Raw genomic sequence first — 26,307 nt, 5'->3', positions numbered from 1 at the left:
AGTAAACGAAGCTGTGGTGAGGTTGGAATGGGATAACTGAGTGTTTTGGTCAATTCTTGATGAGCCATTGTCAAGATATCTGGGGGCAGTCCCACCATATGTGGGAAAAGTGCCTCTTTCTTTCACAGCTTCTCCAACAATTATGAGAAGATTGTTGTGTCATGTGGGCAGCTTACACTGGAAATCATGACACTTTGAGGTGGGAGAAATGTTGACTAGCCATCTGACTTGCCATTGTATGTATCAACACTAAATCTGAACGAGATATTCAGCCTGGAAATATTTATTTATTTATTTATACATACATACATACAGTTTCCCCAGCAACTCTGGGCGGCTTCCAACAAAAGATTAAAAATACATTAAAACACCAGTCATTAAAAACTTCCCTAAACAGAGCTGCCTTCAGGTGTCTTCTAAAAGTCAGATAAGTTGTTTATTTCCTTGACATCTGATGGGAGGGCGTTCCACAGGGTGGGCACCACTACCGAGAAGGCCCTCTGCCTGGTTCCCTGTAACCTCACTTCTCGCAGGGAGGGAACCGCCAGAAGGCCCTCGAAGCTGGACCTGAGTGTCCGGGCTGAATGATAGGGGTGGAGACGCTCCTTCAGGTATATTGGACCGAGGCTGTTTAGGGCTTTAAAGGTCAGGATCAACACTTTGAATTGTGCTCGGAAACGTACTAGGAGCCAATGTAGGTCTCTCAGGACCGGTGTAATATAGTCTTGGTAGCTGCTCCCAGTCACCAGTCTAGCTGCCGCATTCTGGATTTGTTGTAGTTTCCGGGTCACGTTAAAAGGTAGCCACACGTAGAGCGCATTGCAGTAATCCAAGCGGGAGATAACCAGAGTATGCACCACTCTGGCGAGATAGTCCACGGGCAGGTAGCGTCTCAGCCTGCGTACCAGATAGAGCTGGTAGACAGCCTCCCTGGACACAGAATAAGCAGGACGTGCTCATCGATTCATCCCTGGCTGTGTTTCCTACTCGCAGAGGCTGGCGGTGGATAGCCTGAGCGATTCTAAGAGCAACTTGGAAGGTCGAAGTCTGAGATCTGCAACACATTCTTTGTCGGTGAAAAGCACAACTGTGACATACGAGTCCTCCAATGTGGCTATATACAAGGTAGTGGAACACTGATTAAATCTAGCCATTCTTGGATTTTAAGGGGGTGGGTATATCAGGATCTCAAAGTGATGCTATTAAGACATATTTTTAAAATGACATAGAATGGCCCTGGAAGCGCATTAGTCCCTTCCAAATGGCCATGGAACAATGGGTATAAAATTATGTCTGGTGAGGAAGAGAATCGTAGAATTGTAGGGTTGGAAGGGACCACGAGAGTCATTTAGTTCAACCCTCCACAATGCAGGAATCATGTTGTCCCAGGCAATCAGGAACCACATACTGGTCACGACATCTTTCCCAGTGAATACTTGCAGCCTGTTTGTAGACACTGCCTGGTTGCTGGGTAGCAAGTGAAAGGTTACACTCATCCTGGGGGGAAGAGGAGATGCAATGTTTAGGTTAAGGGGAGCAAAGGGAAGGGGTGGGAGACCTTCTCTGGAGGGACATTTTTTTTTAGTTTTGGAGGGCCATCTACCATGGGCGCTTTAGTTGAGTTTCCTACATTACAAGGGGGTTGGACTTGATGACCCTAGGGGTCCCTTCCAAACTCTGCAGTTCTGTGATTCTGTGAATTGGCTATTTGCTGATATCACTGAGGACAAAGGAAGCGAATTTCAAATAAGGGCAATGTTTCACGTGCAATTCACATCAATGATTCTAGCTCATCGGGGATCCAAAACGAACACTTCTTCAGACAATTCCACCACGATCTCTGAAAAACAATTTTGATTCTTATATATTTTCTAGCAACAACCCCCTATTTTCAAATCAGCCCCTAACCATTTGGAATTTGTGAAACCTGGAAACATGCAATGTGTGAATCTGAATCGTGATGTTTTGTAAACATCGCAAAGGGGTGCATGCTTGTGTTTCAATTCTAGAATTAGCCTAGGGCTTTTCTGAATCATTCACTGGTACCTTTTCTGGCCAGGGCGACTGGGTATGGCTGAAGAAACTGGAATCTGGAGCAACCAGTGACCTGAGACAGAGGACAGCCAGCTTGTTAAGCCAGGTAGGGATTCTTATTGAGAAAATGGTGACTCACATGTATACACAGAAGTGCATATTTTCTGTGTCTCTTCCGTGGCTACTCTTAAAGAGGTTCATATAACACATTCCCTCAATGCTTTGAAAAAATGCATGGGGAGGGGTCACGGGATTAGCCCCGCTCCCAATAATGTCTATGCCCACCCAGTCTGTGCATTCAGTCAGTGTGCAAAACACCTCTATGTGCATTCTGGTATCCATGCTTAGAGGTGCTCTAGTCCAACCACATGGGGAAAATCTGAGTTCTTTGCCAGTGTGGTGTAGTGGTTAAGAGTGGTAGACTCGTAATCTGGGGAACTGGGTTCGTGTTTCCGCTCCTCCACATGCAGCTGCTGGGTGACCTTGGGCTAGTCACACTTCTTTGAAGTCTCTCAGCCCCACTCACCTCACAGAGTGTTTGTGGTGGGGGAGGAAGGGAAAGGAGAATGTGAGCCGCTTTGAGACTCCTTCGGGTAGTGATAAAGCGGGATATCAAATCCAAATCCAAACATGGAACCAATGCATGGAAGGGGGGGAGTGTCTGCTACAGGGGCAGCAGAAGGTGCCATCGTGGAGCTAGCCTGCAAGTCCTTCATCCTCTTGTGTGCTGTTTCCCACTAAAAGAACACCCTCTGTCCCTATACTTTACGGAACTGGGTTTTAAACACCTCAAAACAGCAGAGTTTTCTTAAACATCCCACAACACGGCTTCAGCTGAGCCAATGGCTAGGAAGATCTCATTCCAATAAACTGAAACAAGAACTCCCATACATAATAGCAATAGTTACCGGTACTTGGAAAACAGCCAAGTAAACAGCTATTTTCATGGAGGAGGGTCAAGATATTAACTGTTACAGGTAGGTAGCCGTGTTGGTCTGCCATAGTCGAAACAAAACAAAAGAATTCCTTCCAGTAGCACCTTAGAGACCAACTAAGTTTGTTATTGGTATGAGCTTTTGTGGAAGGAATTTTTTTTAACATAATAGCAATGGCATTTTCAGAAGCTGCAGGTTATTTTGCAGCGAACACTTTCGATGGGGCAAACGCAGCATTTTACTGCAGGTCTAGGTTCTCATTTACTTTATTTTTATCTCTTTGCCCAATTTAACAGCTCCAAAACTTTACCCAAGCCCATCTTTGAATTCACAATTAGCTATAGAGATGGGTCTTAGAGGAGGTCCGTGCTGCAGCCACTTGACCTGGTCTACTGAGAGCAGCAAAGAGGGTAGCCAGCCTTTAATCTGTGCCGTGACCACTCAAGTTTATCATTTGGCATCAGCAGACAGTGGGACTAACTTTCAATTTCCTACCGGATTATTGCATTGTTATTTTGTGTTGTTTTGGTTCAGTTGCATTATGCATTGCTGGTTTTCTGAAATGGGAAGGTGGGAAGCAAATGGAATGAACAACAAAATAAATATCGCATGCAACTCCAGAAGTGCCCTTAAATCTTTGCAGAATAATTGTGGAGCATACTGCATTCTGCATCCTTGCAGTCTTTATATCCGACATGATATTTATTTTGCTTGTGGGCATCACAACCTGAGTATCAAAGAAAAGAAAGTCAGATACCCCCAATCTCTCTTGCAATTTGCTTCTTGTGTCCCCAGATGAAGGATGTACGCCATGAAAATGTGAACCCATTTTTAGGCCTTTTATCGGATGGGGGTCTCTCTGCCATCGTGACGGAGTTTTGTTCCAGAGGGAGCCTAGAGGATTTGCTGCAAAACACAAACATAAAGCTGGACTGGATGTTCAAATCATCTCTTCTGATGGACTTGATTAAAGTAAGTTCTATTCTTGTGCTGGGGATGAAATGGAAGGATGAAACGCTGTTCCATCAAAAATGCAAAACTGAACACAATGGGTCATACAAAGGGAGAGAATCTTTGCTGTCATATCGTTCTCAGCTCTGAAAATGAGCCTTGGGTTCTGGCCAGATCCTTGGAAGACTTAAAAAGGTCCTTTATGGAGAGCCAACTCAAGACATTTTGAGTTTTATCCAACTAAGTCCTGCTTTTAGTAGATGCTTTTGGTGGAGTTCAACGTCAGGCTACGGTAATTGTTCCAATCCACCCCCCTTTCCCTTCCTTGCACACTATTCTGAACGTTCCTCTGCCCCTCCAGCGTGGATTTGGGGGAGGCACAGTGGGCGCTGGTGTGTAGAGAAATAGGGAAAGTCCCATTGCACTAGTGGAAATTCTTGCTCTGGTTTTCGCTAGTTGTTGTTGTTCAGTCGTTCAGTCGTGTCCGACTCTTCGTGACCCCATGGACCAGAGCACTCCAGGCACCCCTATCCTTCACTGCCTCTCGCAGTTTGGCCAAACTCATGTTAGTAGCTTTGGGAACACTGTCCAACCATCTCATCCTCTGTCGTCCCCTTCTCCTTGTGCCCTCCATCTTTCCCAACATCAGGGTCTTTTCCAGGGAGTCTTCCCTTCTCATGAGGTGGCCAAAGTACTGGAGCCTCAACTTCAGGATCTGTCCTTCTAGTGAGCATCCAGGGCTAGTGCACTGGGTTAATTAACTCTGGCCCATTGGAATTAATGGATCTAAGTTATTCATGTCCACTCATTTCAGTGGGTCCCCCTGAGTGTGACTAATTTTGGATAAAAACCTTTGTATCCAAAGGTCATGAGTGCTAGTTGAATCACACTTAAACTCTGTCAATGGAAGAGCACCCTGCTATGCATCGTGGGGACAGATGAACTGCAGGCTAATTTAGGGGGTGTCTCACAGGACTGTGGCACACATAACTCTGATCTCCAGCAGTGGGGGATGGCCAAGGAGGAATAGCTGCCCTAGACAACTGCCCCAAAGTCAATAGCTGCCCTAGACAACTGCCCCAAAGTCCTGTCTTGATCGCACCAGGGCAACTTCAAGGAGGCTAGGTCTATCCATGGCAGGGAGGGTAGCCGTGTCTCGAAAGATTAGCCCAAACAGCTAAAAATAGAAACCACAAGCTAAACACAGTGAAATTGCAATCACCAGCCTTCACCATCGAGCCCTGGATCTCGCCGGCAGAGAATGCTGGACCAGGGAGGTCTTTAACTGGGGTTTATGTTCCTCAGCTCTGGCGATGCCCGGACTGAAGCACTCGATCCCTTTCCTTTTCAGGGAATGAAATATTTGCACCATCAGGAGATTCCCCACGGACGCCTCAAGTCTCGCAACTGCGTTGTGGATGGGCGGTTTATGTTGAAGATCACCGACTACAGCTACGGCGAGCTCCTGGCAGCACTGAGTGACTTAGGTGTTCAGCCCCCTGCAGAAGGTAAGGAGTAACTGTAATGCTCTGTAGGCTTGTGGTTTTGACCTTGGAAAGCGTCCAGAAACCTCAGCTGATGCAAACTGATGCTGCCCATCCATAACCCTAGTCCTATATCTGCATTGCATTGCACTGCTTACCCACTGATTTTCAGGCTCAATTCAAGGTGTTCATTTTTCCCTTAATAACTCAAAATCAAGGGCGCAGGACCTTTTTCTTAGCCTGGGAGCCACATTCTCTTCTGAGCAGCCTTCCCAGGGCCACACAGCAGTGAAGGGTGGGGCCAGAGGCATTAGTAAGTGGAGCAAGGAATATAAATGTCATCGGCTGATTTCTACAAACACACTCCTCTTTGTCCTGCACCCAGGCAAAGAAGGGTTTTTTTTCCAGCGTTCAGTGACATATTGAAGTCAAGGCAAAAACACTCAAGGTGAGTGTGAAGCAAGGCCGGTGATGGATGTGGGCTGAGGTAAGAAGTCGTGGTCTGGGGACACTATCAAGGGCCAGAAGGAGAGGTCCGGAGGGCCACATTTGCCCCCTGGGTCTGAGGTTCGCCACCCAGCCTTGATTTGGCTTAGGATCTGGAACCTTAAAGGATCGCTTTCTCTTTTGGGTCCCCTTTCACAGGCTCTCTTTGACCTCTGAGGTCAGGCCTCCCCATCAGCTGAGGTTCAGCACAAGGAACAGGGCCTTTTCAGTGGTGGCACAGACAGTCTGACTTTCCCTACCTAGAGAGGCCTGCAGGGACCCATCACTGTATGGCTAGTTAGGGAGGCCTTTGGGAGAGGCTGAGCCCATAACCAGACTACTGATTCCTTCATCTAACCCAGTGGTTCTCAAAGGGTGTGGCGAGAATATTTTTTAGAACCTCTGATCGAACTGCTTATTCAAGTACTGTAATGTTGTGTTGTGTTGCTTGCCAATTTTCTGTTACTGTGTTGTTAACAGCTCTGAGTTCACCTAAAAGAACTCAGCCCCTAAGATTCTTTAAGGAAGACATGGCAGTAAAAAATTTGGGGGTAGACTTCACTACTTGCAGTCTAACACAGTGGTCCTTCCTGCAAGCCTAGATCTGGATAAATTGATATTTTTTCTCCCAGAATTGTTCTGGACAGCTCCCGAGATACTGAGAAATCCAGCGATGTCCCCGAAAGGCACCATAAAAGGAGACGTCTATAGTTTTGCTATTATCCTGCAAGAAGTTGTTCTTCGGGGGCCCCCATACTGCATGTCTGAAATGTCAGCTGAAGGTGAGCAAGATCCGCCCCTCCAGCCCCGGTATTTGAAAGTGTGCAGCAAAATAGACACAAACACACTCATTTGATTTGGACGGCCAGTGTTGAAGAGTAGGCTAGATACTTGTCAGTCTGCATTTCTTAGTGCAGAAAATATTGATCTAATGTGTAGAGATCTTTCCTATTCTACTTAATTCAAGAGGGTTCGGGAAGCTTCTCTCTGTGAAAGAAACAAGCAGAAGGTTCCTGGTGTTTGGGTTATACCTTCCGAGAAGCTGAGTACAGCTGGTTTAAACTGGTTCTCTTATCTCTTCTGTTAAGGTGATGCTGATTATAAAAGTAAGGCCAAAAGCAGCCTGTGTTTCACTCTTTCTCTTTCTCTTTCTATCTCTTTTCCTTCTGGTGTGGTATTCTGTACATAGTATGCTTAGTGTTAAGGTTTAGACTTAGAAGTTATTCTAAGTTTAAGTTAAATCTGCTGCAACTGGATTTCTTATGGACAGTGCCAGGCCTGAATGTATTGGATTTGTGACCATTATGCTCATTTGCCTTCAGTAGCAGTAAAGCTCTGCTGGATGAAATATCAATTGCCTCTGGTCTATTTTTGGGGAATCCTGCAACATGTTTAAGTTTTTTTTATAAGAATTTTATTGGCTTTTTTCAAAACAAAGAACGACAAAACACATACAACACACAAACATAACAATCAAAACATAATAAAAAAAAACAAATATAACCCCACTAAAACACCAATAATTCTTTTTCTTGTTTGAAACAAACAAACAAAAATTTCTTGTTCGAATCAATACTGGGTGACTTCCCCCGTTTTCTCTCCTTTGGTTCCAATTCCCATTTACTTTAATAACTTCTCATCTCTAAAATTCAAGTCATCCAAAAAGAGAATCTAAACATACTTCTCAATATTTAATTCTAGTTCAAATTAACCTATTACTTCTTAGCTAACATCTTACATCTTATTTCACTTAAACTGCTGCTAATAAAAGAATTCAGATATCTCTTCTCTAGTTCAAAAACTTAAAATCTTAACACACCGGCTTCAGGGTACCATAATAAACCATCCTAATTATATTTTTGATATTTCACCCTATCCCTTTTCTAACCATTTTCTTTCGCCATCTCGGGGTCTCCCCCCAGACATTCCTCCATCTTACACCAAAACCATTTTTCAGAATGTCCACTTTTCTTATAAGTCCACAGTTCCAGACGCAGTCTATAACAGTCCTTACAGGGAGCATCAGGGTACACAAATCATCACCTTCCAGCATCTCCGCTTCAAAATTCCGTTCTTCTTCTAATCGTAGATATACAAATCCTTTCCCCATCATTCCTGGGCTCTCACCCCAGAAATTGGATATAAATTGTCTTCTGATCCTGGGTCTCTCACCCCAACAGGATTTTTCATCTTCTCGGAGTTGCGTAATCATTGTACTTTGTACTTCAATAATTCTCTTAAGTTCCCTGCCAAGGTTTCCTTCCATTTTAACAATGTTCTCAAAAGTCTTTCCTGTGGGATATAACTTTTCTGCGACATCCTGGTTCAGCAAAATTAATTTCTGATTTAGCAATTCTAAGTTCAAAAAAATAATCCTTTGTTCGTGAGTCAGTCCAGAGTCTAAAGCCAGCTTGAAAACGAAACCCAACATGGTAGAAGTGGGCATAGGGTATCAGGTTTCAGTATTTTTCCATCTTAGTCACAGTACTTTTCCATCTTAGTCATAAGTCTCCGCAGCCATTTTCCCTGGAGTCAGGGTGAAAAGATTACATTCTATCCACTTCAAGAAGAAATATTTCCACCAACTTAGGTCCCCTAAAAGGGGTTTAACCAATCTCACTTGTCAAATTCAAAACCTTGTATCCACCACTGCAACAGCAGTCGCCATCAAAAGCAGTTACTTTCTCTCCACACAAAGGGAAAAAACGGGCTTCCTTCCCATCATAGCTCCCGGAGCGCCAAATGTCAAAATTAAGTCCAATTATTACCGTACTCACGGCCAACGGGTTTCTTCTGTTTTCCTTCTGACAGGTAGAACGATCTCACTCATCGCGAGCAGCGGCCGCCGCTTCGCCGGTCCGGTTGGGGCATGCCTCCACAGCCCGGCGCCGTAGTCCCTTCACCCCCACTCCCCCTTTACAGGGGGAACGGGAGAAGGGTTTGGCGCCATAGCGGGCTCGCTGGAGAGCCCATGCCGCGGGACGCTCGACCCGCGGTTTAGCGGAGCCCCGCTTTGCGGTAGCGGGGCTCCTACCCCCGGGCCGGCCTGAGTCGCTTCGCTGCCGAAGCGACCCACGACCGCCCGCGATGGCGTCCTCGCCAGAAGTCAACATGTTTAAGTTTTTACTCTGCTAACTGTACATTGGGAATCTGCTCTGGGTCAATATTGAGTAGAATTTCATGACAATACTGATCCAAAAGAGGCAGTTTAGTTTTGTTCACATGAGGAGGTGCGCTCATCGGTTAGGGGTGCAAAACTGGATCAGGCCAGTCAACCAGATCCTTGCGTGCCCCGCCCCCCAGCACTCATGGGTCAACTCCGACAGGTGGGTGGAGCCACCCACCTGTCAATTACTTTACATCATTATGACGACATGGGATGACTTCAAAGGTGGTGGCTGCTAGGAAAAAATAATATAGGAAGGAAGATCTAGATTTGGGACAAATACTCTTTGGTGAGAGAACCCCAGCAGAGAGTTGTATGTATGTATGGGGGGTGGGGCACTAGGTTAGGGCATGCTATCATTGTGAAACCTTCTCTTTGCTCCAGAAATCATCCGCAAACTGAAGAAGCCTCCGCCGTTGTATCGCCCGAGTGTTTCTCCAGAAAATGCCCCCCTGGAATGCATCCAGCTCATGAAACAGTGCTGGAGTGAGGGACCAGATCGAAGGCCAAGCTTTGATGAGATCTTTCAAGAGGTCATTCCTTGTTCCCATTCCATCAGGCTTATGCAGTTAAGAATGCATCTTTTTTATAATAGCTGGTTTCTGAGTTTAATAGTTACAGGTGGGTAGCCGTGCTGGTCTGCCATAGTAGAAACAAAATAGAAAATTCTTTCCAGTAGCACCTAGAGACCAACTGAGTTTGTTCTTGGTATGAGCTTTCGTGTGCATGCACACTTCTTCAGATACCTGTCTGAAGAAGTGTGCATGCACACGAAAGCTCATACCAAGAACAAACTCAGTTGGTCTCTAGGTGCTACTGGAAAGAATTTTCTATTTAGTTCTGAGTTTAATATTTTGGGATGCTTTTTGCTCTACAGTAATGCCTTGGTTCTCGAATGGCTTAGCTGCCGAGCAAATCGGCTCTGGAACATCACAAACCTGGAAGTAAGTGTTCTGGTTTGCAAACGGTTTTCGGAAGCTGAACATCCGACGTGGCTTCTGCTTGAGTGCAGGAAGCTCCTGCAGCAAATTGAAAGATGCATCTTGGTTTTCGAACTGTTTTGGGAGTCAAACGGACTTCCGGAACGGATTAAGTTCAAGAACCAAGGTATTACTGTATGTGCAGTTGTCGCAAACCATGCTGATGTTTTTAACGAATAGCATTATATAAATAGTTTTTATAAAGAATGAATGCATGAATAAAATAATGGACAAGATGAACTTTGATCCATTATTTTCAACAGGACTGCTCTGGGTATACCGTATTTTTCACTCCATAAGTCACACTTTTTCCCTCCTAAAAAGTAAGGGGAAATGCCTGTGCGTCTTATGGAGCGAGTGCATGGTCCCTGGAGCTGAATTGCCCAGGGACCAAAAGAAGACCGAGCTTTTTCTTTTACAAAGAGAGAAGGGGTTGTTGAAAGGCTGCCGCTTTACAGCTGATCAGCAAGAGATCGGGGGGAGAGATAAGGTCGCTGGCTCCCTTTCTGCAGAGAAGGCTGTTGGTTTCCCCAGCGACATGTGACTGGCTGATTAGATTATCTGTCTGGAAACTGTAGAAAGGGCTTTGAGCTGCTCCTTTTGCAAATGGGGCTTTTTTGCTTTGCAAAAGCAGCAGCACAGCAACTTTCCCCCTAAAAAAAAACTAGGTGCGTCTTATGGAGCGAAAAATACGGTAACTTTGTTGGATGAAACCTTATGCTTTCCACCCGTCTGCCCAGAATTATGTTCTTACTTGTGCGTAAATTATTCTTTACCCAATCAGCTTAGTTTTCTTGAGTCAGCTGGAGGACTGAGCACCAAAGAACCTTGTTCTAATTCTCCAACCCCAGTTTAAATCCATGAATAAAGGCAAACGGACCAATATCATCGACTCCATGCTGCGGATGCTGGAGCAGTATTCCAGCAACCTGGAAGACTTGATCCGAGAACGGACAGAGGAGCTGGAGATGGAAAAGCAGAAGACGGATAAACTCCTGACTCAGATGCTTCCCCTGTAAGTCGAAATGTCAGGGCAATAACCCCGCCGCATGTAGGCTCTGCCCCAAGCTGCTTCCAAGTGGGGAAAAAATGCTGCTGCTGCTGCAGACTGGGGAGCAGGAAGAGAAGCAAGTGACAAATATTGGTCACTGCTGCTTTAACTCTGTCGCTTCGACCTTGCATGAAATGGGAATGACTTCCAAGAATTCTGTATCTTCTGCACTGTTCAAGTCAGATCTGGAGTCACAGGTGGCTTTAGGGGAGCGCAAGTGGTTTGTCCACAATGGGCAGTGAAGCAAGAGGGTGCTGTAACAATAACGTAGAATGCAAGGTGAGGAGTGCCCGGATTTTAACATCGCACAGGGCTCTGCTGAGATTTTAAAGCCAACTGCCGCTGCTGGGTGTAGTGATCTCAGGCAAGAAAGCAAGCCCCGATAAGAATTAACGAGTCTCTGGGAGTTTTATGGCAGGTTTATTTACAATTTATATCCAGAGCATGGCTCCAAGCCTGCCGCTCTTTGCTACGAGTTGGTCACTCTGAGTCTCCGCCCCTTTCGCAGCACGAAGGGCGCCAAAGTCCAGTCCTTCCTCTCTTGTACTTTCATTTCATTTTAATCCTTTCAGCTCTTCTGGTTCGGGGAGAAGGTGAGTGAACTCCCCCCCCCCCGCTATCAAACAAAGAACCCTCTAAACGCTGCCTCCCTCCTGGTTGCATAGCAACCCCCTCAATGTCATCTATCTCCTCCCCTCCTCCTGCCTGCGAACTCTAAAGCTCTGCTGCTCTATTTGAGTCTGGGAACTCTTGGTGAAGGGCCCCCCGAACTAACCCACTCCTGCTCTGTCTGTGGCTGCAATCCCTTGCCTCCAGATTCAGACTCTGGCTCCCTCTGTACTGGCATTGCTTCATCTCCAGAGTCAGCCTCTTCCCAGACATTCGATTCAGCCACGTCCCTGACACTGGGATACTATGTCCAGCTCTGTCCACCACATTTTAAGGAGGACATCGGCAAACTGAAAAATGTCCAAAGGAGGGTGGCCAGCATGGTGAGGGGTCTGGAATCCGGGTCTTGTGAGAACATGGGAAGGTAATTAGAGCCTGCTGGATCAGGCCAATGGCCCATCTAGTCCAGCATCCTGTCCTCACCAGATGCCTGTGGGTAACCAAGAAGCAGAACTGAACGCAACAGAGCTCTTCCCTCCTACGGTTCCCAGCCTCTGACATTCAGAGTCATGGAGGTCGAATATAAATGTAATAATTAAATAGCCCATAAACTGCCCACCAAGACATCTCAATGTCTTGAGCCTTAGAAGATTCTGCACTTCCGGTCACTCAGGTTGACATCCTCGTGCCGTTTCAGGTCGGTGGCGGAAACGCTGAAAACCGGCGCCACCGTTGAACCTGAGTATTTTGACGAGGTCACCATCTACTTCAGTGACATCATTGGCTTCACAACCATCTCTGCCCTCAGTGAGCCCATCGAGATTGTGGACCTTCTCAATGACCTTTACACTCTGTTTGATGCCATCATTGGCCATCATGACGTCTACAAGGTAAGGTCTTGGCGCGCCAACTTTGGAGGAGGACGTGTGTGATAGAGAAACATGAAGTTCTAGAGAAGGGTCCAGAGGAAGGTGGAGTCTTAAGAGCCAACAGCACTTCTCCAGATGATCTGAGTATTCAGGCTGGGATATAAGGGCTCGGGGAGGGGGGTGGTCCTTCAGGTATCCTGGGCCCAAGTTGTGTAGCATCACAAGAACTTTGAACTTGGTCTGGTAGCCTATGAGCCTTGCTTGACGCAGATCCTTCTGCTCCATGACAACCAGCACAATAAGTGAGCATCGTTTAGCTGTCAGCTCCTAGTCAACCCATCTGCAGTTCTAATTGCCCTTTGGGGAAAAGCAATACTCTTTGATTTCCAGGTGGAAACCATCGGCGACGCCTATATGGTGGCTTCAGGGCTTCCGAAACGCAACGGCCACAGACATGCCTCCGAGATTGCCAACATGTCCCTGGACATCCTCAGCTCCGTGGGGTCGTTTCGAGCGAAACACCTCCCCCGTGTACCCATCAGGGTACGGATGGGGCTGCATTCAGGTAATGGCGTTAACCCTCTCTCTGCCTTACCTGGGCTTTTGTAGTGGGAAAAAAGAGAGGAATTGTCAGTCTTGGGGAAAACAGGAAGTCAAATTTTTGGTCCATCTAGTGGAAATGTCTGTTACCTCCCATACTGGATGTTCCATGAGAACTGGAAACACTGAGGAATTGAACTGGGGAGGTTCCTAAGGGTCATCTTCTGAGTTGGGAGCTGCTCCTGGGTCAGGACGTGATCTAAGGTGACTCTACCACCAGTGGTGTAGTATAGGTTGCCCCGGGCGGGCAAAGAAAGTATTGTGCCCCCAGTTAGGGCTGGGCAGCATCATCAGTGGTGGTGGGGGAGGAGACAGTAGCAGCGGCCATTTATTTTATTATTTATTTCATGGAATTTTTACACTGCTTGATTGCTGTGTCGTTGTTTTTTAAACCCTCAGAGAGGCTTATTTTTATTTTGAAATTTTGCACACCCACCCACCCCAATTTTGCTCCTGGGGCAATAGCCCATCTGGGCCCCCCATGCAAATATCTGACGGTAAAGAGGAGTTTTCTACAGTGGATCTGCAAATGCATGTTTGGATTAAAAATGGGGAAAAGATTGCAGACTCCTGCTGGAGACAAAGCTCGAGTGGGACCTGCAACAATGCCAAAAAGCTGTTGGTATGTAAGGTGTGCAGCGCTGCTGAGTTATTGTCCTCTTTGGGCTCTGGCATAACAGGCCAGAACTGGATCCACCGAGATTTCTCCAATTCAGAGTTTTCCTCCGGGTAGGTAGGCAAATGCTCAGCTTGCATTCCCATTTTCCTCCCCGACATGCTGTGGCTTCATCTCGCCAATGAAAGGAGCTAACTTAGAAGTATTCAGGCTGGACCTAAGGATGAAGAGAAAGCTGGGGGGGGGGAATAGAGGGAGGGAGAACGAGAGGGAGAGGGAGGAGGGGGATTAGGAGAAGGAGAAGGAGAAGAAGGAGAGAAAGGGGTGGAGGAGAAGCAGAAGGAGCAGAGGGGAGAAAGAGGAGGAGGAGGAGGAGAGGGAGAGGGGAGGAGGAGGAGAAGGAGGAGAAGGAGAAGAGGGAGAGCGGAGAGGGGAGAAAGAGGAGGAGGAGGAGAGGGAGAGGGAGAGGGGAGGAGGAGAAGGAGAAGGAGAAAGAGAGGGAGAGGGGAGAAAGAGGAGAAGGAGGAGAAGAGGGAGAGGGGAGAGGGGAGAAAGAGGAGGAGGAGGAGAGGGAGAGGGAGAGGGGAGGAGGAGGAGAAGGAGAAGGAAAAAGAGGAGAGGGAGAGGGGAGAAAGAGGAGGAGGAGGAGGAGGAGAGGGAGAGGGAGAGGGAGAGGGGAGGAGGAGAAGGAGAAGGAGAAGGAAAAAGAGGAGAGGGAGAGGGGAGAGGGGAGAAAGAGGAGGAGGAGGAGGAGAGGGAGAGGGAGAGGGGAGGAGGAAAAGGAGAAGGAGGAGAGGGAGAGGGAGAGAGGGGAGAGGGGAGAAAGAGGAGGAGGAGGAGGAGAGGGAGAGGGGAGAAGAAAAAGGAGAAGGAGAAGGAGGAGAGGGAGAGGGGAGAAAGAAGAGGAGGAGGAGGAGGAGAGGGAGAGGGGAGAAGGGGAAGGAGAGGGGCCCAGATGGGTGTTTGTTTGTGAAGACCTTGAAATCTTTGGCCTGTAGCCACCCAGGACTGCTCTGAGTTTGTAGGCTCCCCCTGGCATCCTTGATTGTTATTGCAGAAGTTTATCTAACATGCCTCATCAACCTATCCAGCACTTCTGGCAAGCAGCCATTGGGGTAAGGAAAAACAACAAGGACGAGAAAGCAAATCCCCGTGTCCGTGGAGGAGAAACCTCACCTAATTAGACATCCGAGCTGCATCTTGGAAACCAGTTGCTCTCAAGAGTCGCCTGATGGAGGCTGTCTGGACAAGGGAGAGCACTCCTGCACAAAGGGGTGGGGCAGGGGTTGATGGCCTGTTTAAAAGTTTACATGCCATAGAGAAAGTGCACCGTATTTCTCAACATGGGGGTGGGAAGGGAACCCTGACAAATGGCTTGGATTTTCTGTTTTCTGGACTACCCCTGGAAGGGATGAAGCCGTCACTCAGGGATAAGATAACGGACAGAAAAACACAGCTTGTCTGGTGGATTAGTTAATTAGATCTCCAGTTCCAAAAAAGTGGAGGGGGGGGGAGGCTGGGTGGTCTGAGACTTTGCCAGGAATTGTAAAGAGTTTTGAGTCTGACTTCCAGCCAGCGGTGGAAATGTGTACGGCGGCTTGAATGTTCACACACACTCTGAACAGCTGATGCCTGCATTTGACATTCCACGAAATCTGAGTTGAAAGCTGAAAGTTTGGCATGTGAGGCTGTTTAGCATTGGAGAGCATTTAAGAGCTGCGGTGTTTAGCAGCTGAGAACATTTAACCGGTGACATGCCTGATGTGTGACAGACAGCAGAATAGGGACAAAAATTCAGAAGCGCAGGGTGCCTTCACGAAATTTACAGCCACTCTCCCCCACAGCCAAGGCCCCGTCTAAAAATTACCCAACCATCAAAGATTAAACAATCATCTTATAATTATGCTATAATGATAATTGGGGGGGGGAGAGTATGGGTGGGAGTGGTCTATAAATGTAACAAACAAGGAGCTCAGAATGTCCCAGGTTCAATCCCTGGTGTCTTTAGGTAGGGTTGGGAGAAACCTCTGTCTGAAGATCACAGGCTGGTTCACAACATTGAACGGTCCTCTTTTATCTTTTATCCATGGATTCTTGCTTTATTTTTAGGGGAAAGGGAGCTAGCTTGGTCTTGGTTGATAACTGGCAGAAGGAAATCTCTAAATTTATATGGTCAGGGGGAAGACCAAGAATAAAACATAAGGTCTTAATAGATACTAAGGAAAGGGGAGGTTTCGGTCTTCCTGACTTAAAGTTATATTATGAGGCTGCTTGCCTCTCATGGATGAGGGATTGGTACTTGTTAAGTAATATGGATGTATTAGACTTAGAAGGGCATGACACCCGATATGGGTGGCATGCATATCTAAATTATGAGAAATATAAGGTAGATAAGAGTTTTACAAATCATACAATAAGAAATGCTCTGTTTAAAGTCTGGGAAAAAATACAGAAGATTTTTGTAACCAAAACGCCCAGGATGGATATCGCCATTGGAAGCAAATGTGGATAAAAAGAAGAACATGAAAGGAAATTGGATAACGTACAATACATTATTAATAGAAGTTGGCGGCCAACTAAAGCTTAAATGGTCTTAGAGGCCATGCTTTGCATGCAAAAGGCCCCGGTTCCAATCCTTGGTGTCGCTGAGCAGACCCGTGTCCAGAGCTGAAGACTTGCGCCCAAGATTGAGGGGACCTGGTGCTTGTGTGGTGTCCTATGTGCGCTGTGCATGTGTGACATTTGTGTGATGCGTGTCACATCGCCGGGAGGAGGCCGAGTGGGGAGCCCAGCATGGAGTGGCCTCATCTCTTGCACTCAGGAGGAGCCAGTCACGGAAACAGCACCATTCTCAGCTCCACGCTTGACCCCTTCTGCCTCCCTCAGCATTGAGGGGACCCGGCCCCCTCCCCACAGGTATTGAGGGGACCGAAGACACCTCGGCCCATAGAATTGGCACCAGTGCCCGTGTCTGAAACCAGGGAGAGCCTCTGCCGGTCAGTGTTGGCATTAGAGAGCTAGATGGACCAAGAGTTCCTGTGTTTCAATATCTGCTGCAGCTCATATCCGTTCCACCTTCACCCAATGCATTTCTGTTTTCTAGGTCCTTGCGCTGCTGGGGTGGTGGGTCTCACTATGCCACGCTACTGTCTCTTTGGGGACACGGTGAATACAGCTTCGCGGATAGAGTCCACCGGGTTGCGTAAGTCTTCTTGGGTTTTTTTGAGGAAATGCTGGCTTGGCCACAAGCACAGTGGTACCTCGTTTCTCAAACTTAATCTGTTCCGGAAGTCCGTTCCAAAACCAAAGTGTTCCAAAGCCAAGGCACGTTTTCCCATAGAAAGTAATGCAAAATGGACTACAGTGGTACCTCGGGTTACAGATGCTTCAGATTACAGACGCTTCAGGTTACAGACTCCGCTAACCCAGAAATAGTACCTCGGGTTAAGAACTTTGGTTCAGGGTGAGAACAGAAATCGCGTGGCGGCAGTGGGAGGCCCCATTAGCTAAAGTGGTACCTCAGGTTAAGAACAGTTTCAGGTTAAGAACGGACCTCCGGAACGAATTAAGTTCTTAACCAGAGGTACCACTGTAATCTGTTCCAGACTTTTAAAAACAAAGACAGCAATTCAACAAGGATTTTACTATCTAACGAAACCATTGATCCATAAAATGAAAGCAATAATCAATGTACTATACTATAAAATAAATAAAACAGTATTGTAGATGATAAAATTAGAAAGAATTTTTTTTTTTACCTGTACCGATGATAGTCCTTGTTTGGCTTTTATCCATTCCTGAAGTCACACAATCAATCAATCAATCAATCAATCAGTAGTTCAACTGGGATCCACACAGTCACAAAAACAAATTAACTGAAAAAGCTTCAAAACAAAAGACGCAAAATAAATAGCAAAAACCAAAGCTCCAAATATAAGCTCCAAATATCACCTCAGAGCACTGCAATCGGAAACGGAAGGCTTCAATTACAATGGGGGGTGATGCAAATTAGCAGCGCAACAGGAAACACAAGGGGAACTCAAAACGGAGCACCTTCAGCTACTGAAAAAAAGTTCGAAAACCAGAACACCTACTTCCGGTTTTGCAGCGTTCAGGTTCCAAGCTTGTTCAAAAACCAAGGTACCACTGTACTGAAAACGTTCCCATGAAAGGCCTGCCCGGGAAGCAAGATGCAAGCCATCAGCGGCCAGAAACTCAGTAAGCCTTCTGTTTTGGTGCCTGACCGGCGCGGCAGACTCGATTAGCCAACAAACAATATTTTTGATTCTCTGTTGACGTTTGCATCCTGCCTTTCTGCCAGTGGGACTTGAGCAGCAAGAGAAATGCAATAAACACAGCCTTCACTACTAACCTCCAGAGGTTGCTGCACTACAACTCCCATCGGCGCCCCCCCCCAGCGCTGATGGGAGTTGTAGTCCAACAATGTCTGGAGGGTGGCGGGTTGTCCAGGGCTGCAACGACGTATAACGAATGCAGCCCATTATCAGCTAATTACAAGTGGAGCTCGCTTCCACCGAAGGCAGTGATGGCCACCAACTTGGATGATTTTAAAAGAGGATTGGACCAGTTCATGGAGGAGAAGGCTTTTCATAGAATCGTAGAGTTGGAAGGGAACCCGAGGGTCATCTAGTCCAACCCCCTGTAATGCAGGAATCTCAGCTAAAGCATCCATGACAGGTGGACATCCAACCTCTGCTTAGAAACCTCCAAGGAAGGAGAGTCCATCACCTCCCAAGGGAGACCATCATTCCACCATTGAACAGCTCTTACTGTCAGAAAGGTCTTCCTGATGTCTAGTTGGAATCTCTTGTAACTTGAAGCCATGGGTTCGAGTCCTATCCTCCAGAGCAGGAGAAAACAACCTCGTTCCCTCTTCCATGGGACAACACTTGAGATATTTGAAGATGGCTATCATATCTACTCTCAGTCTCCTCTTTCCAGGCCAAACATACCCAGCTCCTCCCATTGATGGCTACCAGTCACAGCTGGAGACAGCAATGCTTCTGAATTCCAATTGCTGGAAAACACAGGATGGAAGAGTCCTCTTGTGCTCAGATCCTGCTTATGACCCCCAAGCATCTGGTTGGCCCCTGTGAGAACAGGATTCTGGACTACCGTATTCTTCGCTCCATAAGACGCACTTTTTTCCTCCTAAAAAGTAAGGGGAGTCTTAGGGAGCGAATGGTGGTCCTTGGAGCTGAATTGCCCAGGAGCCAAAAGAGGATCATGCTTTTTTACTTTACAAAGAGAAAAGGGGGTGTTGAAAGGACCCCACTCAGCAGCTGATCAGCAAAAGATCAGGAGAGAGATAAGAGTCCCCGGCTCCCTTTCAGCCCTGCCCCCATGCCCAGGCCTCCTTTGTTGAATGTGCTGCAGAGGGAGGTTGTTTGTTTCCCCAGCGACATGTGACTGGCTGATTAGATTATATGTCTGGAAACTGTAGAAAAGGCTCCCTTTCCTTTAGAAGCTGCAGAAATGTGAGTTGAACCCCATAAAAACAGGGCTTTTCCTCTTTGCTTTTCCCCCTTTGCAAAAAAGCTGCAAAACTTTTAGCTGATCCTCAAAAAACAGGGCTTTTCCCTTTGCAAAAATAGCTGCAAAACTTTTAGCTGATCCTCAAAAAAACCAGGGCTTTTCCCTTTGCAAAAAAGCTGTAAAACTTTTAGTTGATCCTAAAAAAACAGGGTTTTTCCCTTTGCAAAAAAGCTGCAAAACTTTTAGCTGATCCTCAAAAAAAACCCAGGGCTTTTAGAGGAGGAAAACCAGAAAAAATGTTTTTTTCTTGTTTCTTCCTCTAAGAATGAGGTGTGCCCTATGGCCTGGTGCGCCCTATGGAGCGAAAAATACGGTAGATGGGCCATTGGCCTGATCCAGCAGTCTCTCTTTGTGTTCTTATGTATAATTGAGGTAGATCACTCCGGGAGAATCGAAAAACGTTCCCAATAAGCTGCAGTAATTAGCTGTGAGGGTATGTGTGTAGTTTAACTGCTTTAGAATGTTTTAAATATTTTCACTGTATCATAATTATATTGTTCTCTGGCTTTTGGCCATTCTAGGCTCCTTGGGGAGGAAGTTGGGGATAGAAAATTGATTAAACCAGTGCATAAAAATGATGTTAAAACCAATTTTTAACACATTTCAACTCATTGGCCAAAGGTCTGTCTGAATGATTGAATAAGCAGCTCTCCTTGCCAGTGGAAGGTCCTCGGAGATAGACTAGGCCTCTCTTGGATGGGGAAAGGCCTAAATATCTCAGTAGTGGAGCACCTGCTTTTCTGCAGAAGACCACAGGTTCCTTCCTTGGCAACCTCAGGAAGTGGTGAGAAAGTTTCCACACCCAAATTCCTAGAGAAGCACTGCCAGTCAGTGCAGGCAGCAGTGAGAGAGATGGAGCAATGTTCTGGCTCGGTAAATGGCAACTTCTGAAGTTTCTACTAATTCCTTTTTTTGTTTTTTAGTCGTTTAGTCATGTCCCACTTTTCGTGACCCCATGAACCAGAGCACGCCAGGCACTCCTGTCTTCCACTGCCTCCCGCAGTTTGGTCAGACTCATGTTGGTAGCTTCGAGAACACTGTCCAACCATCTCATCCTCTGTCATCCCCTTCTCCTTGTGCCCTCCATCTTTCCCAACATCAGGGTCTTTTCCAGGGAGTCTTCTCTTCTCATGAGGTGGCCATGTTCAAATATATAAAAGGATGTCATATAGAGGAGGGAGAAAGGTTGTTTTCTGCTGCTCCAGAGAAGCGGACACGGAGCAATGGATTCAAACTGCAAGAAAGAAGATTCCACCTAAACATTAGGAAGAACTTCCTGACAGTAAGAGCTGTTTGACAGTGGAATTTGCTGCCAAGGAGTGTGGTAGAGTCTCCTTCTTTGGAGGTCTTTAAGTGGAGGCTTGACAGCCATCTGTCAGGAATTCTTTGATGGTGTTTCCTGCTTGGTAGAGGGTTGGACTGGATGGCCCTTGTGGTCTCTTCCAACTCTAGGATTCTATGATTCTAAGTATTGGAGCCTGAGCTTCAGGATCTGTCTTTCCAGTGAGCTCTGTCCTTCCAGTGAGCTACTAATTCCTGCCCCACCTCTATTGGCACTTTTCAGAAACAGGCACTGACAGCAGGGGTGACCCAAGCCATTTTGCCACTTGAGGCAAAACAAAATGGCGTCCCTTCCTCCTCCGTCGCCAGCCGAGGTGACTGGAGGCAGCCCAGGGAAGCTGTTGCATGCTGAAGGCAGCAGGGGAGGGGGGAAAAAAGCAAACCCTCCAACACGTCACGAATAAAAACCAGGATGCCATCTTCCTGGGCAGCACTCCTGCACAAGTCATGTTACCCCGTACAAGATTGTGGCCCCCAAAAAAGCTTTTTCAGGGCAAGACCATGGCGGCCATTTTGGGCTCCGAGACCTCGTGTGAGAAAAGGGATGTCCTAGGTTTTTCCAGTACAGTTCAGGGGTATGAAAACAGAGGGTGGAAAGGAGCAGCCGTGGTGGGAGTGCTGGTGGCGGCCGTGGCAGCCTTGCTCATCCCAGGTGGCAAGTAGTGTGCTCCTCAGGGGCCTTCAGAGAAGCAGAGGAGGAGACAATTCTTGGTGGGCAGGTGGCTCTTTCTGAGTTGGTGGAGGAATCTTCCCCCTTAGCGGGAGACTAGGATGGCGGTGGTTCCTTTCCGCAGTCAAAGGAGGACCGGCAAAGACATGTGAGGATGCCCCTCTCCTTTCAGATCTGCCACCCCACCCAGCTTTTCCCAGTCTGCCGCCTGAGGCAACTGCCTCACCAAGGCTGATGGGTGGGCCGGCCCTGACAGGTGGACTCCGACACTTAGAGACGTGCCAAAGATCTGAAGTTCAAACTTTTCTTCCTTTTCCTTTTTTTAAAAAATGGCAGCGTACAGAATCCACATCAGCCGAAGCACAATGAAAACCCTGAAGAGCCTAAACGAAGGTTATAAAGTAGAATTCAGGGGGAAGACTGAGCTGAAGGTAAGGAATATGAGCTGGAGGGAAACATCTGGCTGGAAGGCTCTTGTATCCTGGCCAATCCTCTTGCTTTGCCAAAGACAACATTTTCGGCTTTCAGGGGAGTGATAGAGCAACAAGGGGCTGTAACTCAGTGATGGAACACATGCTTGGCATCCAGAAGGTCAATCCCCAGCACCTTCAGGTAGGGCTGCACATGTTCCCTGCCCAACACCCTGGAGAGGTGCTTCCAGTCAGTGTAGGCTGACTCTTGTTGTTGTTTAGTCATTTAGTCGCGTCCGACTCTTCGTGACCCCATGGACCAGAGCACGCCAGGCACTCCTGCCTTCCACTGCCTCCCGCAGTTTGGTCAGACTCATGTTGGTAGCTTCGAGAACACTGTCCAACCATCTTGTCCTCTGTCGTCCGCTTCTCCTTGTGCCCTCCATCTTTCCCTGACTCTAGACTGACTCTATTAGAAGGCTGGTTCATCTGCACAAACACCAACCATCAAAAATAGAGAATGGCCACAGGTTGGAGACAGGACATCTGCTGTGCATGCAGAATTCCCACCCACCCACCCCTTTTTAAGGAAATTCGCCCAAAAAACCAACACTTCTGACATGGGTTGCCATAAACCTGGGTTTCCCCCGAGATTTTTACCGTTTTTCGGAAATTCTGCCCGGGCGCTATTTCCGACGGATAAATCCTGGATAAGTCTGGGAAATTCCAGGTGTATGGCAGCCATAGGCAATAGGACCGAGAAGGTCTCAGGTTCAATCTCCAGCATCTCCTGTTTGATGGTCTTAGAAAGCAGATGATGGGGAATTGTTGGAGAACCTGGAGGAGCTTCTGCCAGCCAGAGGAGGCAACACTCAGCTTGGTGGACCGAAAGGTCTCTGGACTGGTAGAGAGCAGCTTTAAATGAGATGTAAGGAGAAGGAGGGGAAACTTCTTAGTTCAAGACATCTGCAGGTCACAGGCTGGAGGGAAGTCTGCTCAGCACAAAGTGTGCAAGTGAAATGACTTCCTCTCATTCCACTCAGGATGGAGGGGAAATTTGAAGTTTGCATTTGAAGACCAGCCTACTGAAAATTTGGCTTGCCAAAATGATACCTGAACCAAAACACAGCCGTTGTTTGAAATTCACCCTTCTCCGAATTTTGCAATGCAGTTCTCCAGCCAGATAATGTGTGCAAAAATGCACATGCCAGCGCGCGCATACAAATGCATCTAATAGTGAACATAACGTATAATATGGGGAAATGGCTTTGCAAAAATGGGTCTCTTAGGCCAAATTGCACAGAAACGAATTTCTGCCAGGGGAAATTCGCACTAAAAGGTTGATGAATTTTCACAATGACTTAAAAAATAATAATAATCTGCAAGCGGATGTAGAAATGGGAATCTGAAAAAAAGTGAAATTGACGGACTTGCCCCTTCCTATGCACCACGCAAGGTGCCCTCTTCCTCCTCCTGCACTTCTCCAAATCTTATCTGGAGGGTTGGGGAAACACCAGGCCAGATCTGCAGATTTGGGGGGGGGGGGGTTCCTGGGTGTACAGGGGGACTGGGGGGGGGGAAATCTGTTGCACATGCAGGATTTGTTGTGCTTGTGCAATTACTTTCCTGGGCCCAACACATCTGCACTTGCCAGTTGGAAAACTTCTGGTTATTATTTGCAAAATTGCACTGATATTTCCAGTGAGTTTTTGATGGTCTCCCTTTTCCATGGTTATAGGGCAAAGGGTTAGAAGAAACCTATTGGTTGGTAGGAAAGAAGGGCTTCACCAAACTGTTACCATGTCCTCCTGAAGTGAAACCAGGGTAAGTACGGCTGTGGTTAATAATAATAATAATAATAATAATAATAATAATAATAATAATATTTACACCTCATCCATCTGGCTGGGTTTCCCCTGCCACTCTGGGTGGCTCACAACGAAATATGAAAAATACGATAAAACATCAAACATTAAAAACTTCCCTAAACAGGGCTACCTTCAGATGTCTTCTAAAAGTCAGATAGTTGTTTATTTCCTTGACATCTGATGGGAGGGCAGGTGCCACCACCAAGAAGGCACTCTGCCTGGTTGCCTGTAACCTCACTTCTTGCAGGGAGGGAACCGCCAGAAGGACCTTGGAGCTGGACCTGAGTGTCCAGGCTGAACGATGGGAGTGGAGACGCTCCTTCAGGTATACTGGGCCAAGGCCGTTAGGGCTTTAACCAACACTTTTAATTGTGCTCGGAATCATACTAGGAGCCAATGTAGGTCTTTCAGGACCGGTGTTACATGGTGTCGGCGGCCACTCCCAGTCACCAGTCTAGCTGCGACGTTCTGGATTAGTTGTAGTTTCCAGGTCACCTTTAACGGTAGCCCCGGAATGAGTGAAATGTTTATTAATTATTTATTAACATTTATACATTGTAAACAAACAAACAAACAAACAAACAAAACCCCTCAAAGTGGTTAACAAACAGAGAAAACAATAAAATCATGAACAATTCTTTTGGGATATGAGGAGGGGTGTTGAAACTCGGATTTAGCAAAGTTCACCTGCAGGCCCGGCACCTTTGCAAATGTGTTGAGTTTTTTCGTTAGGGTGAATGCTGTGTTTTGGAGGTCTGGTGTCTTGACCATCAGGTTGTCTGTGAAGAGTCCTAGTTTATAGTTTTTATCTTTTATTTCCGCTCCCTTGATATCAGGGGCTCTTCAGATTGCTAGGGGCTCCAGGGTGGGAGAATAGGAAGGGAGACAGTGGGCATCCTTGTTCTGTGCCTCTTTGGATTGCAATGGTATTGGAGTCCATACTATTAATTCTGCATTTTGCTGAACAAAATTGGAGACAATGCATTTACTTTTGTAACCCAAGAAAATCTTGAATGAAAATTAATTTTTTGAAAAAATCAGGAAAAAAATCACAACCCAATTTAACAACTACAAAAGTTAAAATACTAAAACAGATTAAAATTGCCTCAGGTTTCTGAGCATCTGGATAGGCAAGAGTGTTTTTAGAAGGTGCCGAAAAGAGTACAGTTCCATTTTTCATTCCTAAATGAACGTCTGTCCTTAAAATAAAAATAAAAAACAGTTTTGTGGATTTTAGCTGTGCTTTGTTGTTTCATTATGTGCCCTTCTTAGATAATTTTGTGATGAAGCCAGGAGTCGCCAACCTTTTCAGCCTGTACTGAGGAAGTACTGTGGGCGATGCCCTCTCTCCCTGATCAGGGAGCCACAAAAAAAGTGTGTGGACACCACATACTTCACTTTTCCAAGGAATGTAGGCAAAAGTCAGATCCCTTAGAATGAATCTGAGCCTCGAGAAGCCCATAGAGCTGCAAGAGGAAGTAGGGAAGAGCGTCGTTCTTCCAACTTCCTCCTTCAGCTCTATGTACTTTCCCAGAGAGTGAAAGCTCATTACTACAGGGCACCCACCATTGGCGCCATGTTGGCGACCCCTGGATGAAGCAGCTCATAAACCTTCCAAAATGAAGCACATAAATTCCTGTTATCTCGGGACAGGAAGTTCTGGCTGTTGATTGTGCAAGCAGGTTTTTACGTTGTTTCAAATATTCTTTAAATTTCTTCCACTCTTCTTGCACCTTCTCCTCCTTCTGGTCTCGGAGTTTCGCGGTCAGTTCTGCGAGTTCCATGTATTCAATTAACTTCATCTGCCAATCTTCTACTGTCGGGAGCTCTTCGCCTTTCCAGTTTTTATCAATCAAAATTCTAGCAGCTGTTGTGGCATACATAAAAAATGTTCTATTTTTGTTGGGTATCTCATGGTTGGTTATACCCAGCAGGAAGGCCTCTGGTTTCTTAGTAAAAGTGTTTTTCAACACTTTTTAAAGTTCATTATAAATTTTCTCCCAGAAGACCTTTACCTTTGGGCACGTCCACCACATGTGATAGAAAGTACCTTCTACTTTTTTACATTTCCAACATTCATTGCTCAATCCATGATACATCTTAGCTAATCAAGCAGGTTTTTATACTGGGGTGAGTTGATCTGGGCATGGGGAGCAAATGAACTTCAGATCGGCAAAGTCCTTATCGCCACCCCCCCCCACTCCCCCAACCAGAGAGTAGGTCTCATATTTGCCGCTCATCTTTTACAGCCAGCCGTGGCAGGACACAGTGACTCAAGAAATCAAAGCCGCCTTGAGGGATTCCAAGAGAAAGTCCACTAGCAAGCTCAACAAGCAGTCCTGAAGAGACAGAAGGCAAATAAGAACGGCGGGAAAACAGCGAACAACCACACAGTAAATTCTGTTTCTTTTCAAGCCATGGCTGACCGCCACGACCCAGGCCAGGGAAAGCGGGGCACCACCTCTGTGACTGCTTCGGTTTTGCTGCTGAGAAAGGTCTGGATGGAACCAGCATGGAAATCTGTGCTCAGGATTCTAGCCCCGTGGCAATATTTAGGTTTCGTGGGCTGGGGAAATGATGCGATTTTAGTTGTGGCATCGCGTAGGGGGCATAGGGGTCCGTGGTCTGATCCCACGTCTTGCAAAGCGTTGCGGCAAATCAGTCCGGTCGGAATGCTTGGA

At 46.7% G+C, this 26,307-nt stretch overlaps 1 protein-coding gene across 1 annotated transcript in view; it reads left to right on the top strand.

Annotated features, from left to right (window-relative positions):
* The window catches only part of LOC117045052 (retinal guanylyl cyclase 2-like), a 36,498-nt gene extending 10,524 nt beyond the window's left edge, over positions 1–25,974 (top strand). The window contains exons 6-18 of the mRNA XM_033145837.1: positions 994–1,125; positions 2,060–2,140; positions 3,765–3,941; positions 5,272–5,428; positions 6,523–6,672; positions 9,441–9,589; positions 10,888–11,051; positions 12,394–12,586; positions 12,956–13,130; positions 16,885–16,983; positions 21,685–21,779; positions 23,497–23,582; positions 25,876–25,974. Coding sequence (XP_033001728.1) covers positions 994–1,125; positions 2,060–2,140; positions 3,765–3,941; positions 5,272–5,428; positions 6,523–6,672; positions 9,441–9,589; positions 10,888–11,051; positions 12,394–12,586; positions 12,956–13,130; positions 16,885–16,983; positions 21,685–21,779; positions 23,497–23,582; positions 25,876–25,969 — 1,752 coding nt within the window. The 3' untranslated portion in view covers positions 25,970–25,974. The remainder of the gene's footprint in view (positions 1–993; positions 1,126–2,059; positions 2,141–3,764; positions 3,942–5,271; positions 5,429–6,522; positions 6,673–9,440; positions 9,590–10,887; positions 11,052–12,393; positions 12,587–12,955; positions 13,131–16,884; positions 16,984–21,684; positions 21,780–23,496; positions 23,583–25,875) is intronic.
* The last annotated feature ends 333 nt before the right edge of the window (positions 25,975–26,307 follow it).

The sequence above is a fragment of the Lacerta agilis genome, chromosome 4, assembly GCF_009819535.1.
Source record: "Lacerta agilis isolate rLacAgi1 chromosome 4, rLacAgi1.pri, whole genome shotgun sequence".
Taxonomy (NCBI): Eukaryota; Metazoa; Chordata; class Lepidosauria; order Squamata; family Lacertidae; genus Lacerta; species Lacerta agilis.
The sequence above is the reverse complement of the archived record's forward strand: the minus strand, read 5'-3'. Positions and strand labels throughout refer to the sequence as shown.